The sequence below is a fragment of the Dipodomys merriami genome, unplaced genomic scaffold (assembly GCF_024711535.1).
Source record: "Dipodomys merriami isolate MVZ:Mamm:240054 unplaced genomic scaffold, mDipMer1.0.p SCAF_136, whole genome shotgun sequence".
Lineage (NCBI taxonomy): Eukaryota > Metazoa > Chordata > Mammalia > Rodentia > Heteromyidae > Dipodomys > Dipodomys merriami.
The window spans coordinates 185,711-201,412 of record NW_027202671.1 but is presented as its reverse complement, the minus strand read 5'-3'; the positions used below and the strand labels follow the sequence as shown (position 1 = coordinate 201,412).

The window sequence follows — 15,702 nt, the reverse complement described above, 5'->3', positions numbered from 1 at the left end:
AATTCTGAAAGCCTATGGAGGAAACAAATTGAAATGGCAAAAACCCTCCTCACACAAGCCAAGGCAGACTGGCCACTGCAAAGAATAGCAATGGTGGTGGAACATGGTAGAGAGAAGGGAAGCCAGAGACAGAAAGCTCATTGTCTAGGAAACAGAAGGAGGGCTGCAGGCTCTGTCCTGTGACACTGACTATGCCCAGCCATGGTATGCGGGGGAGACATACTCACCCACTCCAGACAGCTGAGACCCAAGGCCCTATTAAATCCCAGAAAGGCAGGAGCAGACAAAAGACCAACAGAACACAGAAACTCCAAAAAAGGAAAAGTAGTATAGTTCCTCCAACTTTTGCCTCTGGATTGATTACAACAGGGCCATAGAAGAGAGATGATGGCAGACAAGGCAGGAGGTCCTAAACCACTGGACATGCTCTTGTTAAGGGTTTCATATCTCAGTAGAAAAAGGATCCAAGAGGCCATTTACCCTTGCATGCCACTCTAAAAAGCTCATGTGGTTTTGAATTCTTCTATGCCAATATCTCCAGAAATTTTTTTGTACTTGAGACTTGTGATGATCATAAAGGCTAGAGTAAAGAAAGGCAGAAGCTAGGGTAGAATAAAAAAAGGCACTGGTAGTTCATGCCTGTAATCCTAACTGAAGCAAGTCTGGGCTGGCAAGTCCAAGAGACTTTTTGTTTTTGTTGGTCATGGGGCTTGAACTCAGGGCCTGCGCACTGTCCCTTAGCTCATTAGCTCAAGGCGAAGGCTCTACCACTTCAGCCACAATGCAACTTCCGGTTTTCTGGTGGTTTTTTATTGGAGATAAGAGTGCCACGGACTTTCCTGCCCGGGCTGGCTTTGAACCGCGATCCTCAGATCTCAGCTTCCTGATTACAGGTGTGAGCCACCGGCACCCAGCTTGAGAACCAGTCTTAAGCAAAGGAATGGGAAGACAGTACCCAGGCCCTGAGTTCAAGCCTCAGTAGTGGCAGACATACATATAACATATACTCATATACGCATGTGCACACACACGCACACACAAAACAGGGAGCCCTCCATCTTTCTTTTCCAAACATGACATCTCCTCCTCTCCAACAACTTGGGCCTCATATGGGAGAACTTCAGCCAGAGAACATTCTGGTTGAAAATAAATGGAAGTGTCAAAGGGAAGAGTGGAAAGGAAGAGGGTGCCTCACACATACGGATACTGAAAGGCCTTTATTGCCCACTGGCCACCGACAGTTTCCCAGATACACACAGCATCCTCTGAGTCCTCTCCAACCCATTCTAGGGACTTGTGAAATGCACCACAGTCCAGCTCTCCTTCCAGGGCTGCTTCTGGGGCATACTATGTGGCGGAGGGGCCTGAGGGACTGAGCAGCATTCCCATGGAGGACAGGAGAGAGGGCTTCTCTTGGCACCCATTTTGGAGGGTCACCCCTGAAGAAGAGGTTGGGATTGGGAGGGACTTCCTAAGTGGGGATGGTACCAGTGGCAAAGAGCACAATGAAAAGGATGATGACTATGACAATCACACAGATGATGACAATCATCTTCACATTCTTCCACCAGAATTTCCGGGCCACCTTCTGCGATGTTGTCTTGAAGTGCTCCGACTGTTGGGGACAAGGGAAAATGAGTGACCCAGTGACTCCTTCCCAGAACAAGAGACAAACGGAGTCCCACATGCCACACATCTAAGTGTTTACATTACTAAAGTAACCAACTTTGAAATAAAAGATGTTCTATCCTCCTATCTTGACAATTACATCTTCCTGACAATCTAGTTCAAAGGTAGAATCGTTGGTCTTTTGGGAATTCACCTGAATCATGACAACAGCCCTGGAGTCCTCTCCCTCCTCTTACCCCTACATTGTCATGCACCCCAAGGGGCCTTTCATACATGTCCCCACCTAAATGTGCAACACTGGTAGTATATTTCACCCTTAGGAGGGCAAACTCTGGGACTAAGTGGTACAGGCTCCAGGTGGGCATACCTCCCAGCTCTTTATCCTTTAGGAAAGATGGAAAACACAGGACAGCATAGGAGGTTGGTGTGAGGGAAACTCCTCTTTTCCTAACTCAAGTTGCAGACACAGTCTCCCTGAGACATGTACTCAGACTAAACTACAGAAAGAGGAACTAAGTCCCAGGCAGACCAAATAGGTATCCAAGATTTCATACAGTGGGTTGAGTTTGATGAAGTATATCTATAATCCTAGCTAAGTGCGAGGTAGAGATGGGAGGATCTTGGTTCAAGGCCAGCCAGGTTAAAAAAAAACAACTTAGGGGCTGGGAAGGTGGCTCAGTGGTAGAGCGCTTGCCTTGCATGCATGAGGCCTTGGGTTCGATTCCTCAGCACCACATAAGCAAAAATAAAAAAGCTGGAAGTGGCGCTGTGGCTCAAGTGGTAGAGTGCTAGACTTGAGCTGAAGAGCTGAGAGACAGCGCCCAGACCCAGAGTTCAGGCCCCACGACCGGACCCCTCCCCCCCCCCAAAAAAAAAAAACTTAGCAAGGTACTATCTCAAAAAATAAGTTGGATGCCCAGCTCCGATGGTTCATGCCTGTAATCCTAGCTATGCACAAGGCTGAGACCATGAGGGCCATGGTTCAAAGCTAATCCAGGCAGAAAAGTCAGTGATTCCATCTCTAATTATAACAAAATGTGGGCTGGAGATATGGTTCAAGTGGTTAGTTAGCAAGCTAAGTGCTGAGTAAGAGTGAAAGTTCCCAAGTTTAAGCTCTAGTACCAGCACAGACAGACAGAAAGACAGACAAACACACACACACATACACACACACACACACACACACACACACACACACACACACACACACACACACACCTGCAGCTGAGTGCCAATGGCTAATGCATGTAATCTGAACTACTCAGGCTGAGATATGAGAATTGCAGTTCAAAGCCAGCCCAAGCAATAAAGTCTTTTATAAGACTCATCTCTACAATTAACCACCAAAAGGCCAGAAGCAGAGTTGTGGCTCAAGTGGCACCCAGGGCCTGAATTCAAGCCTCAGACTGCCTCACCCTGAATTCAAGCCACACACACACACACACACACACCACCACCACCACCACCACCACCACCACCTCCACTACCACCACCACCAACAAAAAACAACACTGGGCTTGATTGCCTAATGGCCACAGGCAAAAGTACTAGACCATACCTAAGCAAAAGGGGCTGAGGAACATGGCTCAGAATGAGAAAGCACATGCCTAAGAAGCCTTGAATTCAACCTTCAATAACATACACACCACACACACACACACACACACACACACACACACACACACACACATACACACACACGATTTCACAAAGGACTAAGAAAACCAGTCCTAACCTCCCAGTCTCTCTCTCTCACACACACACACACACACACACACACACACACACACACACACACGATTTCACAAAGGACTAAGAAAACCAGTCCTAACCTCCCAGTCTCACACACACACACACACACACACACACACACACACACACACACACACACACACACACACACACACGATTTCACAAAGGACTAAGAAAACCAGTCCTAACCTCCCAGTCTCTTCACTATACATTGAACTTAAAGCTTCAGCCTTGGCTTAAGAATCTCCAGCTCTTTCCAAGCAACTGGCCTGGAGAAAGAGGCAAGATGTGTGGGATATGTTATTCTAGCCTTTGGCTGACAGAGGACTCTGGGATCCAAGCATTTCATTGCTCTTTCCAGCTTCTTAACGCCAACTCAGCAAGACTCTATAGTTTTCTACTCCTTGTCTAATAACCCCTAGAGAAGGCCAAAACTCTTGGAGAATATTTCCAGAGCTAATATTTTGCCCTGGAAGAGTCAAGAGTAGGCAGAATCAGTTTTACACGAAAGAAGCCTAAGAATGTACGGACTGACAGAGATGTCTGTCACTCTCAGGAAATGCCTCTGTGGGTGGGCCCCCTCCCAATCAGTGGAGCAGTGCTGGACCAGAAGTGGGGTCTTGACTCAGAACAATTCCCGAAACAAGCAAAAAAGCAACAGAAACGGAAGACTTCCATCCTTTCTGTTCATTCCCACAAAAACTTCTCTTCCTGCCAATAATTCTCCTTCCCTCTTCCTGCAGTTCCAGTTTGTTCCCCATCTCACCGTGGCTTCCAGATCCTCTGTCTTGTTGCGGAGATGGTCCAAGTTCTCCCCACGGGCCAGGATCCGCTCTACATTCTGGGTCATAATATTCTTGACTCCCTCCACCTCACTCTGCAAGTTCCGAACCCGATCATTTCCTCCACCTCCACTTGCCTCCTCCTGGATGGCAACAGGGGTTAATTAGGCCAAGTGGTGGAGGATCCAAAAGACCAGAGGAAGGTAGGGCTAAAGTGGATTTTAGCTTTTTATAATGCTTTCATTGTTAACAAAGGGACTATTTTTTTTGTTTTTTGTTTTTTAGGTATTACTCCTGTAATCCAACCTAAGTATATGTTTAGGACCCGAGGTGAGATCTGATACTAGACTCATTAGATAAATCTTTTTATTGGGGGTGTGGTGGGGGGGAGAGGTGTCTCAGAGAGAGTCATGGAGATGCCAGAAGTGACATCTTACAACTTGTACACTCAAGCACTATTTACCAATCCCCGGAGCCACCTCCTTTCCTTGATCCCACTGGGATCTCACTAAAAGTGTGGGTGCTAGCTAACAGATCACCCTTACCTAACCCTCCCCCCCACAACTCATTTTTCTCTCCCAGACAGCTGCTGGAGAGCTGATCTGGCCTGGGGGAAGTGAGGGGCCTCGTGGCCAGTGTAATCAGCAGATCCACTACGGGGACCTAAAACAACTGACAACCAAGATTCCCAGAGGTTTCCTAGCACCTTTGAACCTCACTCACACGTCTGTTTTTCTCCACCACTCAGCACCCTGGGCAGGCCCCACACCACTGCCTGCTTATGCAGATATTTAAAAACAAAAACACCCAACAAAACCCGCAGTCACCAGGGCCTTGGGGAAATGGAGGACAAGTCCTCCCCACCTGGAGACCTCTTGATAAGGTTTTTGAACCAGGAGGGAAAAACAATTCCTAAGCTCCTCCCTCCGTGACCCAGTGGGCCTCTAGAAACTGGTCGGGGTGTGGGCTCAAACTAGATGATCACGGAGCACCAACGTGTGGTTCCTTGTCATAAACCTTTAACTCTCACAGTAATGGAGAAGAGGCTGAAGCCTCCTTGGACTTGGTGGACAGCCAGACCCTTTGGGGGGGGGGGGGTGTACAGGGGGATACAGGGAATGGCCAAGGTGCGGGGGGGGGGGGGGGGAACTCCGAGGGGCTGGACTGGAATCTGAGACAGGAACAGCAGAAGCGCTCCCAGCCCGGGTTAGTGTCACAACACCCGGGCTCGGGCCCAGCTGGAGGAGGTGGAGGAGGAGGAAGAGGAGGAGGAGGAGGACGGTGAGGGGGAGGGCGAGCTGTCATCTCTGCCTGGAATTTCCACCCCCCCCCCCCCCCAGTCCTGCTCCCAGGCAGTGACCCGGGGGAGAAAAGCGCAGGAACCTCCACCCAGGCAGCTCAGAACTCTTGGCGGCCAAGCTGTCAAAGAAGAGGGGCCACGGGCAGGGCCGGCCCAGCTCGCGCGCTCTCTCTCTCGAACTTCGCCACCAACTCCCCTTTCCCACCCCTAGCCGACACCCCCACTCCCCGAGCCCCCCTCTGCGCCCCCCTTCTCAGGCGGCCCGGTGCTGGGTCCCCGGGACGTTCACCATGTCTCGGAGCGCTCAGGCCTGGCCGCCGCAGAACTCGCCCAGTCGGTTTCCTCCCCGCGCAGCCCAGGCTTCACTTCCTGCTTGCTCCAACTTTCAGCCCGCCCCGACCCTCCTCGCATCCCCGGCGCTCCGGCCACACCTCACGCAGGTTCCCCAGGTAGGCGGGCGCCCTCCACCGCCCTCCCAGTCACCTCCCAGAGGCTCACGCTTAAAGCCACAGATAGATAGCCCTGGCACCAAGGTCTTCTGGCTTGTCAGGACTGGGGGGAATTCAGATCCAAAGCCCACCGACGTGCTCTGGAGCCAATTCGTGTGGTTTTTCTGTCTTGACTACCTAACTCCCAGTTTCTAAGGCTCCAAATCACCCATCCAGTATCCTGGCAGGCCTGGTTTGCGGGGAAACAGAAGGCAGAGGTGAGTTGGTTTGTTGCTACACAATCCTTGTCTCCAGGAGCAGAAAATCCCCTCAATTGGGAATGCTGTAAGTCTGGGCTCTGGTGTGTCAGAATAGCCTTGGTGGCCCCAGGTCAGCCTCTCCCCTCTGATTTGGCAGGTGCTTGGTGTGCTGTCTGTGCTAGAAAGGAGTGAAAAGAGCCCAGGCCATGTGCCTACTAACACAGTTGTGTGGATAATGAGGAAGTGATGGCTCACTACCCCCCTTTCTTTCCAGGGTTCAGCAGTTCTGCATTTTACTTCAAGGGTCACCGTGAGAGTTGGTGACCCGGGTGAGTGATCAGAGCACTGTTGGATGAACCAGGGGAGGGGGGCGGGCAGGGCCAAGGATTTTTCCACCCATGTGGCTCAGAGCCAGAGAAAATCTACTCTTCCCTGATGGTGTTTATCAAGGCAGAGGAACAATAACAGGGGCAAGGAGAAGGAAACAAACATTCTTGTCTCATTCCAGAAGACATATCAGTTCCAAGGAGGAAATGTCAACTTCTCTAACAAATGCTTTTGACAAGGCTTTAATAAATGTTGGACCCCTGTGGCATTTTGGAGAAACTTTCCTTTCTTATTTTGTGTGTACTTTGTGAGTATGTCTGATATTAGGGATTGACCCGGGTGGGGGTGTCACAAATCAACTATCCTCCCCCTCCCCCACCATATACCTTTAGTCATTCTGTAACAAAGCAACTTGGAACGTTTTAACACTGAGCAACAGCTGGGTGCTGGTGGCTCATGCCTGTTATCCTAACTAATCTGGAGGCTGAGATCGGAGGATTACTGTTCAAAGCTAGCCTGGGCAGGAAAGTCCGTGAGACTCTTATATCCAATAAACCACCAGAAAACCGGAAGTGGCTCAAGTGGTAGAGTGCTCGCCTTGAGCTGAGGGACAGCGCCAGGCCCAGAGTTCAAGCCTCACTACTGGAAAACAAAACAAAACAAAACTGAGCAACACCTTTCCTTTCCAATGAAATAAGTGACAATTTAAAAATAAACAGGAACAAGATTACAATAGAGAATGTCAACTCTAAACAATGTCCTCCAGGTTCCGTTGATTCTCCCAAGTGTCAGAGCTCAAGTTGCCGTGAAGAGAGAATTTTATTTTTAAAGTGTTATCTTTAACTGCAAGGATGTTCACAAAACAACATTTAAACACTCCACAGGAAAAATCCATGTTGTCAAAATGCCCACAGAACCCAACCAAACATTGCTACTATTTTAGGGGAGAGGAAGATTGAATTCAGTTTGAATTCAGGGCCCTGAGCTTGCTCGGCTTACTCATTTGGCTGGTCCTCTACCTCCTTCCTGACTTTTTGCTTGCTATTTTGGATATGGACTTTTCAGCAGGGGCTGGTGTCCACCTTTGATCCTCCAGGTTAGCCTCTTAGGTATGAGCCACTAACGCCCAACTCTAAAACTTTTTGTTGTTGATGTTGGTTGTGAAGCTTGGATTCAGGGTCTGGTTGCTGTCCCTCAATTCCTTTGCTCAAGCCTAGTACTCTACCACTTTGAGCCATAGCTCCACTTCCAGTTTTCTGATAGTTGGAGATAAAGAGTCTCAGGCACTTTCCTGCCAGGACTGGCTTTGAATTGCAATCTAAGCCTCGAGCATAGCTAGGATTATAGGTGGGAGCTACCAGCGCCCAGCTTTTCAAGCCTTTTTAAATAAAGTTTAACTTGTATAATCTTATCTTGCTTTCACAGAGAGCTACCTCTTGTCGCCTCGCCATTCTTGTTTTTGTTTTGTTTTGTTTTTTCTTCTGTAGGTAGTGGAGTTTAAACTAAAAGTCTGGGCACTGTCCTTGAGACATTTTGCGCTCAAGGCTAGCACTCTATCACTTGAACCACAGAGCCACTTCCGTTTTTTGAGTGGTTAATTGGAGTTAAGAGTCTCAGGGGGACTTTTCTGCCCTGACTGGCTTCAAACTGTGATCCTCAGTGCCGGGCTCACCATTCTTTTTATTTTTTTTTTGGTTGTTGGGTAGCCTCTTTGTACGCAAAGCTAGCACTCTACCATTTGAGCCACCAGTGCTACTCACAGCTTTTTCTGTTTATGTGGTACAGAGGAACTGACCCCAAGGCTTCATGCATGCTATGCAAGCACTACTACTGCTAAGCCATGTTCCTGGCCCTCACGGTTCTTTTTTTTTTGGGGGGGGGGGTGTCAGTCCCAGACGCTGTTCCTCAGCTCTTTAGTTCAAGGCCATTCCTGGCTTTCTGGTGGTTTATTGGAGAGTCTCACTTTCCTGCCCGGGCTGGCTTTGAACTGTGATCCTCAGATCTCAGCCTCATTAGTAACTACAATTACAGGCCTGAGCCACCGGCGCTCGGCCCTCACCATTTTTTTTTTTCTTCTCATCGGTCATAGGGCCTGAACCCTGGGCCTGGGCACTGTCCCTCAGCTCTTCAGCTCAAGGCTAGCGCCCTACCACTTGAGCCACAGTGCCACTTCTTGCTTTTTTCTGCTTATATGGTGCTGAGGAATCGAACCCAGGGCCTCATGCATGCTAGGCAAGCACTCTACCACTGAACCGCCTTCCCAGCACCCCTCACCATTCTTAAAAAGCCAGTAACACCTCTTCTTCAGTGCGGCCTATGGAGGTCACTGCCATCTCCTCCTGCTAGGCATCATGGCTGCCCTCAGATCTCTAGTGAAGCCCAAGATCGTCAAAAAGAGGACCAAAAAATTCATCTGCCACCAGTCAAGATTAAGTGTAACCTGGGGCTGGGAAAGTGGCTCAGAGGTAAGAGTGCTTGTCTTGCATGCATGAGGACCTGGGTTCGATTCCTCAGCACCACATAAGCAAAAAAAGCTGGAAGTGGCACTGTAGCTCAAGTGGTAGAGCACTAGCCTTGAGCTGAAGAGCTGAGGGACGGCACCCAAGAGTTCAAACCCCACAACCAACAAAAAAAAGATGAAGCGTAACTGGCAGACACCAGGGGCATTGACAGCAGAGTGCAGAGTAGATTCAAGGGCCAGATCTTGATGCCCTACATTAGTTATAGGAACAACAAGCAAACAAAGCATAGCTGCCCAGTGGATTCCGGAAGTTCCTGGTCTACAACATCCACAAGGAGCTGGCTGCTCATGTGCAACAAGTCTTACTGCTCTGAAATGGCCCACAATGTCTCCTCCAAGAACCAAAAGCCATCCTGGAAAGAGCAACCTAGCTAGCCATCAGAGTCATCATTCCCAATGCCAGGCTGTGCAGTGAAGAAAATGAATAGGTTCCTCACATACACCTTGTATTTTATTTGTGCTTAAATAAGCCACAAAAACTGCAAAAGAAAAAAAAAGCCAGTAATGTGTCCAGGTGGAGATGGGTTAGAAACTTACTGGATATTGTGACTCACATTTGTAATCCCAGCTATTCTAGAAGCTGAAACAAGAGGATCACAAATTTACTGCTAGACTGAGCAACTTAGATCTTGTTTCTTTCTTTCTTTTTTTCCTTTTTGTCAGTTGTGGGGCTTGAACTCAGGGTCTGGGCACTGTCCCTGAGCCTCTTTGTGCTCAAGGCTTGGGTTCTACCACTTAAGCCACAGCACTTTTCTGAGTAGTTTATGGGAGAAAATCTCATAGACTTTCCCAGGCTGGCTTCAAACTGTGATCCTCAGATCTCAGCCTCCTGAGTAACTAGGATTACAAGCATGAGCCATCAGCACCTGGCTGATCTTGTTTCTTTCTCAGAAAAAATGGGGGATGACAGGGGTGTATAGTTCAGTGACTGCCTCAGTGCCTCAAAGAAAAAATAAGCTAGGCTGATGGCTCATGCCTGTAGTCCTGGCTACTACTCAGAAGGCTAAGATCTGAGGACTGTAGTTCAAAGCCAGCTCTGGTAGAAAAGTGCAGGAGACCCTTATCTCCAATTAATCACCAAAAAGCTGGAAGTAGAGCTATGGCTCAAATAGTAGAGTGCTAGCCTTGAGCAAAAAAAGCTCAGGGAGGGGCTGGGAAGGTGGCTCAGTGGTAGAGCACTTGCCTTGCATGCTCAAGGCCCTGGGTTCGATTCCTCAGCACCACATAAGAAAAAAGTCCGAAGTGGCGCTGTGGCGCAAGTGGTAGAGTGCTAGCCTTGAGCTGAAGAGCTGAGGGACAGTGCCCAGGCCCAGAGTTCAAGCCCCACAACCGGACCCAAAAAAAAAAAAAAAAAAAAGCTCAGGGACAGTGTCCAGGCCCTGAGTTCAAGCCCCAGGACTGGTGTATTACCACCACCCCCATTCTTGATTTCTACTTGTACTGCCCAATTTGGTGGCCACAAACATTGTCAATATGGTTAATCTGAATTGAGATATGTAAACTACACACCAAATTTAATATAAAACAACCAGAGTGGGCATCAATAGCTAATGCATACAATCCTAATTTTCAGGAGGCTAAGATCTGATGATCCAGATTTGAGGCCAGCTCAAGCAAAAAAAGTCTGTGATACTCTTACCTCCAATTAGCCACCAAAAAAACAGAACTGGAGATGTAGTTCAACTGGTAGAATACTAGCTATGAGCTGAAAAACTGAGCAAGAAAGTGAGGCTATAAATTCAAACCCTGATATTGACACAAAAAGAACATAGTCAGGCACTAATAGCTCATCTGTAATCCTAGCTATTCAGGAGGCTGAGATCTGAGAATCACGGTTCAAAGCCAGCCCAGGCAGGAAAGCCCAGAAGACTCTTATCTCCAACAAACCACTAGAAAACCGGAAGTGGCCTGACAGCTGACAAAGAAAGAAGAAAGAGAAAGAAAGAAAGAAAGAAAGAAAGAAAGAAAGAAAGAAAGAAAGAAAGAAAGAAAGAAAGAAAGAAAGAAAGAAAGAAAGAAAGAAAGAAGGAAAGAAAGAAAGAAAGAAAGAAAGAAATAGATATACATATATCTTCTCTACCTTTTGTGTCTTATCCATCCACCAAAATGAGTGAGCAAGTCCAGCTTTCCTCTAGGTTAAAGCCAAACTTATCAGCAGGCATTCCTGCTTTTCCAAGCTTCAGTCCAATGAGACCCACCTCCCACTGGCCATAGCAGATCACTTGTTTTGTTTTTTGTTTTTTGTTTTTTTTTTGGGGGGGGGTCCGGTTGTGGGGCCTGAACTCTGGGTCTGGGCGCTGTCCCTCAGCTCTTCAACTCAAGGCTAGCGCTCTACCACTTGAGCCACAGCGCCACTACTGGCTTCTTTCTTTTTGCTTATGTGGTGCTGAGGAATCGAACCCAGGGCCTCGAGCATATAAGGCAAGCGCTCTACCACTGAGCCACCTTCCCAGCCCCAAATCACTTGTTCTTCCAAACATTCTACACTGTCCCAAGTTACAGTTTTGTTTAAAGGTTTTACTCCTCCAGGTTGAGGAAATTCTTCTCATACTTAAGACAGTTAATTGATTTCTTCTGCATCTAATCTCCATCACAATTCCTCTTTTCAAGAAACTATATATGTTTTGTCATTAACTGCATACACATTTGACTTCTTTAAAACTCTGAAGTTAGGCCAGGTGCTGGTGGCTCACGCCTGTAATCCTAGCTACTGAGGAGGCTGAGATCTGAAGATCACAGTTCAAAGCCAGCCTGGGCAGGAAAGTTTTTGAGACTCTTTTCTCCAATAAACCACTCAGAAAACCAGAAGTGGTACTGTGGCTTTAGTGGTAGAGTGCTAGCCTTGAGCTGAAGAGCTCTGGGACAGCGCCCAGGCCCAGAGATCAATCCCCACCACCAACAAAAACAAAAACAAAACACAAAACTCTGAAGTTAGCTGGGTGCCAGTAGCTCATGACTATAATCCTAGCTACTCAGGAGGCTGAGATCTGAGGATCGAGGATTGAAGTCAGCTTGGGCAGAAAAGTCCCTGTGAGGCTCTTATCTCCAATAAACTATTCAAAAGAACCAGAAGTAGCACTGTGGCTCAAGTGGTAGAGTGCTAGCCTTGAGGCTCTTATCTCCAATAAACTATTCAAAAGAACCAGAAGTAGCACTGTGGCTCAAGTGGTAGAGTGCTAGCCTTGAGCACAAAGAGGCTCTGGGACAGCGCCCAGGGCCTAAGTTCAAGCCTAGGAGCAGGGCATGTGCACAAAATACTGTAAAGTTAACACAGGGGGAAGCAGGAGGAGGAATTGAAGGAATAAGGAGAAAGAGCCAGAGGGGGAGGAAGGAAGAGAGAGACAGTAATAGAAGTTTAAGGAAGCCCAGTGCTGGTGGCTCATGCCTGTAAAGCTAGCTACTCAGGAGGCTGAGATCTGAGGATCACAGTGTAAAGCCAGCCTGGGCAGGAAAGTCTGTGAGACTCTTTACCTCCAATCAACCACAAGAAAATCAGAAGTGGTACTGTGGCTCAAGTGGTAGAGTACTTGCCTTGAGCTGAAGAGGTCAGGGACAGTGCCCAGGCCCAGAGTTCAACTGACCAAAAAAAAAAAAAAAAAAGAAAGAAAAAAGAAAGAAAGAAGTTAAAGGAAATAGAGTTTATCTGGGAAACAAAGAATTGCAATTCCCATCAACTAAACTAGAACTCCCTTGAATAGAATACTATAAAGCTATGTGGGAGGCAAGATTTTTAAAGTTTTTTTAAAGTCTTTTTGTTGTTGTTATTGTTGTTGTCAGTCATGGGACCTGAACTCTGGGCCTGGGCACTGTCCCTCAGCTCTTCAGCTCAAGGCTAGCGCTCTACCACTTGAGCCACAGCACCACTTCCGGCATTTTTCTTTTTGCTTATGTGGTGCTGAGGAATCAAACCCAGGGCCTCAAGCATGAAGGCAAGCGCTCTACCACTGAGCCACCTTCCCAGCCCCTTGTTTTGTTTTTAAATAGGGATTTCCTCAGTAGTTTTTGAAGGCAAGTCATTGGCTGGGCAGAAATAAAAATTTCAACCCCCTCTTGAATGGTTAGTAATTAGGGTACTCCTAGCTAAGGAATGTTGAAGGCTAGCTGATAATGACTTCAACTGTTTATCCAAGTCCTTTGGAACATTCTATGGTTTAACCTTTGAGGGCACTATGCTCCACATTTCCTGATAGCACTTTAGTTAAACTAGGCAGGGTGGTCTGTAGTTGTAGTTTAGGCCAAATAGTGGTTCATGCTTGCAATTGGGAGGCTGAGACAGAAGGATCCTCACTTTAAGGTCAACCTGGGCTAGATAATGCGATGCTGTCTCCAGAAAAAAACAACCAAGAAAGGTGTGATTTTTGTTTGTTTGTTTTTGTTTTGTTTTTGCCTGTACTGGCTCTTGAAGTCTAGGGCCTAGAGCATTTACTTAGCTTCCCCTAGCATCAAAGCTGGTGCTTTACCACTTGAGCCTTATTTCCACTTATTTTTTTGCTAGTTAATTGGAGCTAAAAGTCTCTTGGATTTAGTGTTTGGAAGTGTGGCTCAGTTGGTAGAGCTAATACTAGCCAGTGAGCAAAAGTGGCCCTAGGCATTGAGTTCAAGTCCTGGTCTTGGACCACAGGGGGGAAAAAGAAAAAGAAAAAGAAAAGTCACTCAAGTTTGTTTATTTAGACTAACTTTGAACTGCCATTCTCAAACTTTAGCCTCCTCAATAGCTTGGTTTTTGGTTTGTTTGCTTGCTTTTTTCTTTTTTTTTTTTTTAAATTTAATTTTATTTTATTTGAGAACATACTGTACAGAGGGCCTACAATTACATGGGCAGGATAATGCATATATTTCTTACCAAGCATTGCAGCCTCCTCCTTTGTTTACGCTTCACCTCCCTTCCCAGCCTCCCCCCTCCCCCCACCCAATTATACCCCCCTACCCCCATAGCTTTTTTCTTATTTGATTTGCTAGTCCTGGAGCTTGGGCTCCGTCCCTGAGCTTCTTTTCCTCAAGGCTAGCGCACTACCACTTGAGCCACAGCCTCACGTCTGGCTTTTTCTGAGTAGTGTCCTGCCTGGGCTGGCTTTGAACCGTGATCCTCAGATCTCAGCTTCCTGAGTAGCTAGAATTACAGGTATGAGCCACCAGTATCCAGCTGAATAGCTGGTTTTATAGGTATGAGCATCTGGCTAGGTATTAGTTTTACTTTTGATGACTTCATTTTTCTTTCATAGCAGGTGGAGGCTGAGTATAGAGTAACAGACTTCCTGCACACAATAGTTTGGTTTTTGGCAGTACAGAGGTTAAACTCAGGGTCTTGAATTTGCTAGACTGGCACTCTACCACCTTCACTTTTTCTGACTTGGTTGACCTCCCAGGTTTTCCTCTCAAAACTTATTGGACTGTTGAATTCTTCTTTTCTGCTTTTTCTTTTTTTTGTTGGTCGTGGGGCCTGAACTCTGGGCCTAGGCACTGTCCCTCAGCTCTTCAGCTCAAGGCTAATGCTCTACCACTAGAGCCACAGTGCCACTTCCGGCTTTTTCTGTTTAAGTGGTGCTAAAGAACTGAACCCAGAGCCTCATGCATGCGAGGCAAGCACTTGATCATAGCCACCTTCCCAGCCCCTGCTTTTTCTTTTCTTACAATAATTCCTTTTGAAAAATCGTGTGTGTGTGTGTGTGTGTGTGTGTTAATACTGGAGCTTAAACCTGTGACGTTATGTTATCACTTACCTTTTTTGCTGCAGGCTGGCTAGAGAGCTCAATGTCCAGCTTTTTAGTGGTTAATTGGGAATAAGAGTCTTTTCTGCCTGGGCTGGCTTTGAAACCACAATCCTCAGATTTCAGCCTTCTAAGTAGCTAGTATTACAGGTGTGAGCCACCAGCACCCTGCTTTAGTTAATATTTTACAGCAGGTTGAATGAGATGTAATAATGTGGCTGTTTTCAACTAAGCCAAAAATGAAAGATTTAAATTTTAAAATTATGATTTTATATATATTTTCTTTCCCTAAACAAAACAAAATCTTTATGTTTTATGATGCTTAAGTTCCAGCCTAGGTGTTCTCACCCATACTAGGCCAGCACTACTACTGGATTACATTCCCCAAACACAAAAATGTTACTTATGTAAACACATAATAATCATATTGTATGTGAATAAACCAAAACATAAAAAAATTCTCAATAAAAAGTTTTGAAGTTGGAAAAAGGTTGCCTAGAATGTTCCAGACTCTGAATCTGATATCCATTGATATCCAGCACTATCAAAAATTTAGAGAGGTTTTCCTTATCATAAATTTTGAAACATAAAGGTCAAATCAAAGCATTGTTTCCAACAGCGCAAGAGGAACGGAGATCAAAAGGCTTCAGAGCTTCTGCCCTAGAATGCTCTCTTCTTATGCTGCTAGCGAACCCCAGTGGACAGTCTCAGGTATTAACAACTGCGCTCAAGACAACCTTCCCTAAGCTGGCTCTCTATGCCCTCTTCAGTTACACTATCCTATTTCCCCTGCACAGGGTGCCTGAGTGTGTGTGTGTGTGTGTGTGTGTGTGTGTGTGTGCGCGCGCGCGCGCGCGCTGGGGCTTGAACTCAGGGCCTAGGATCTGTCCCTGAGCTCTTTCACTCAAGGCTAGGGCTCTACCTTCCGAACCACAGCTCCACTTGCAGCTTTTTGGTAACTGATTGAAGATAGGCGTGTCAGGGACCTAACCTCC

At 46.9% G+C, this 15,702-nt stretch overlaps 1 protein-coding gene across 1 annotated transcript; it reads right to left on the bottom strand.

Moving 5' to 3' along the window:
- Nucleotides 1–1,198: 1,198 nt before the first annotated feature.
- Nucleotides 1,199–5,849, bottom strand: LOC138825210 (vesicle-associated membrane protein 8). The gene is made up of 3 exons (XM_070019596.1): nt 5,753–5,849; nt 4,148–4,306; nt 1,199–1,615 (listed from the first exon to the last, which is right to left on the bottom strand). The coding sequence occupies exons 1-3, from the start codon at nt 5,753–5,755 to the stop codon at nt 1,472–1,474; spliced, it is 306 nt and encodes a 101-aa protein (XP_069875697.1). The 5' UTR covers nt 5,756–5,849; the 3' UTR covers nt 1,199–1,471.
- Between the last annotated feature and the right edge of the window lie 9,853 nt (nt 5,850–15,702).

Coding starts and splice junctions, on each gene's coding strand:
- LOC138825210 (XM_070019596.1), bottom strand. Junction 1,616..4,147: donor CAGAGGATCTGGAAGCCACG/GTGAGATGGGGA, acceptor TGTCCCCAACAG/TCGGAGCACTTCAAGACAAC.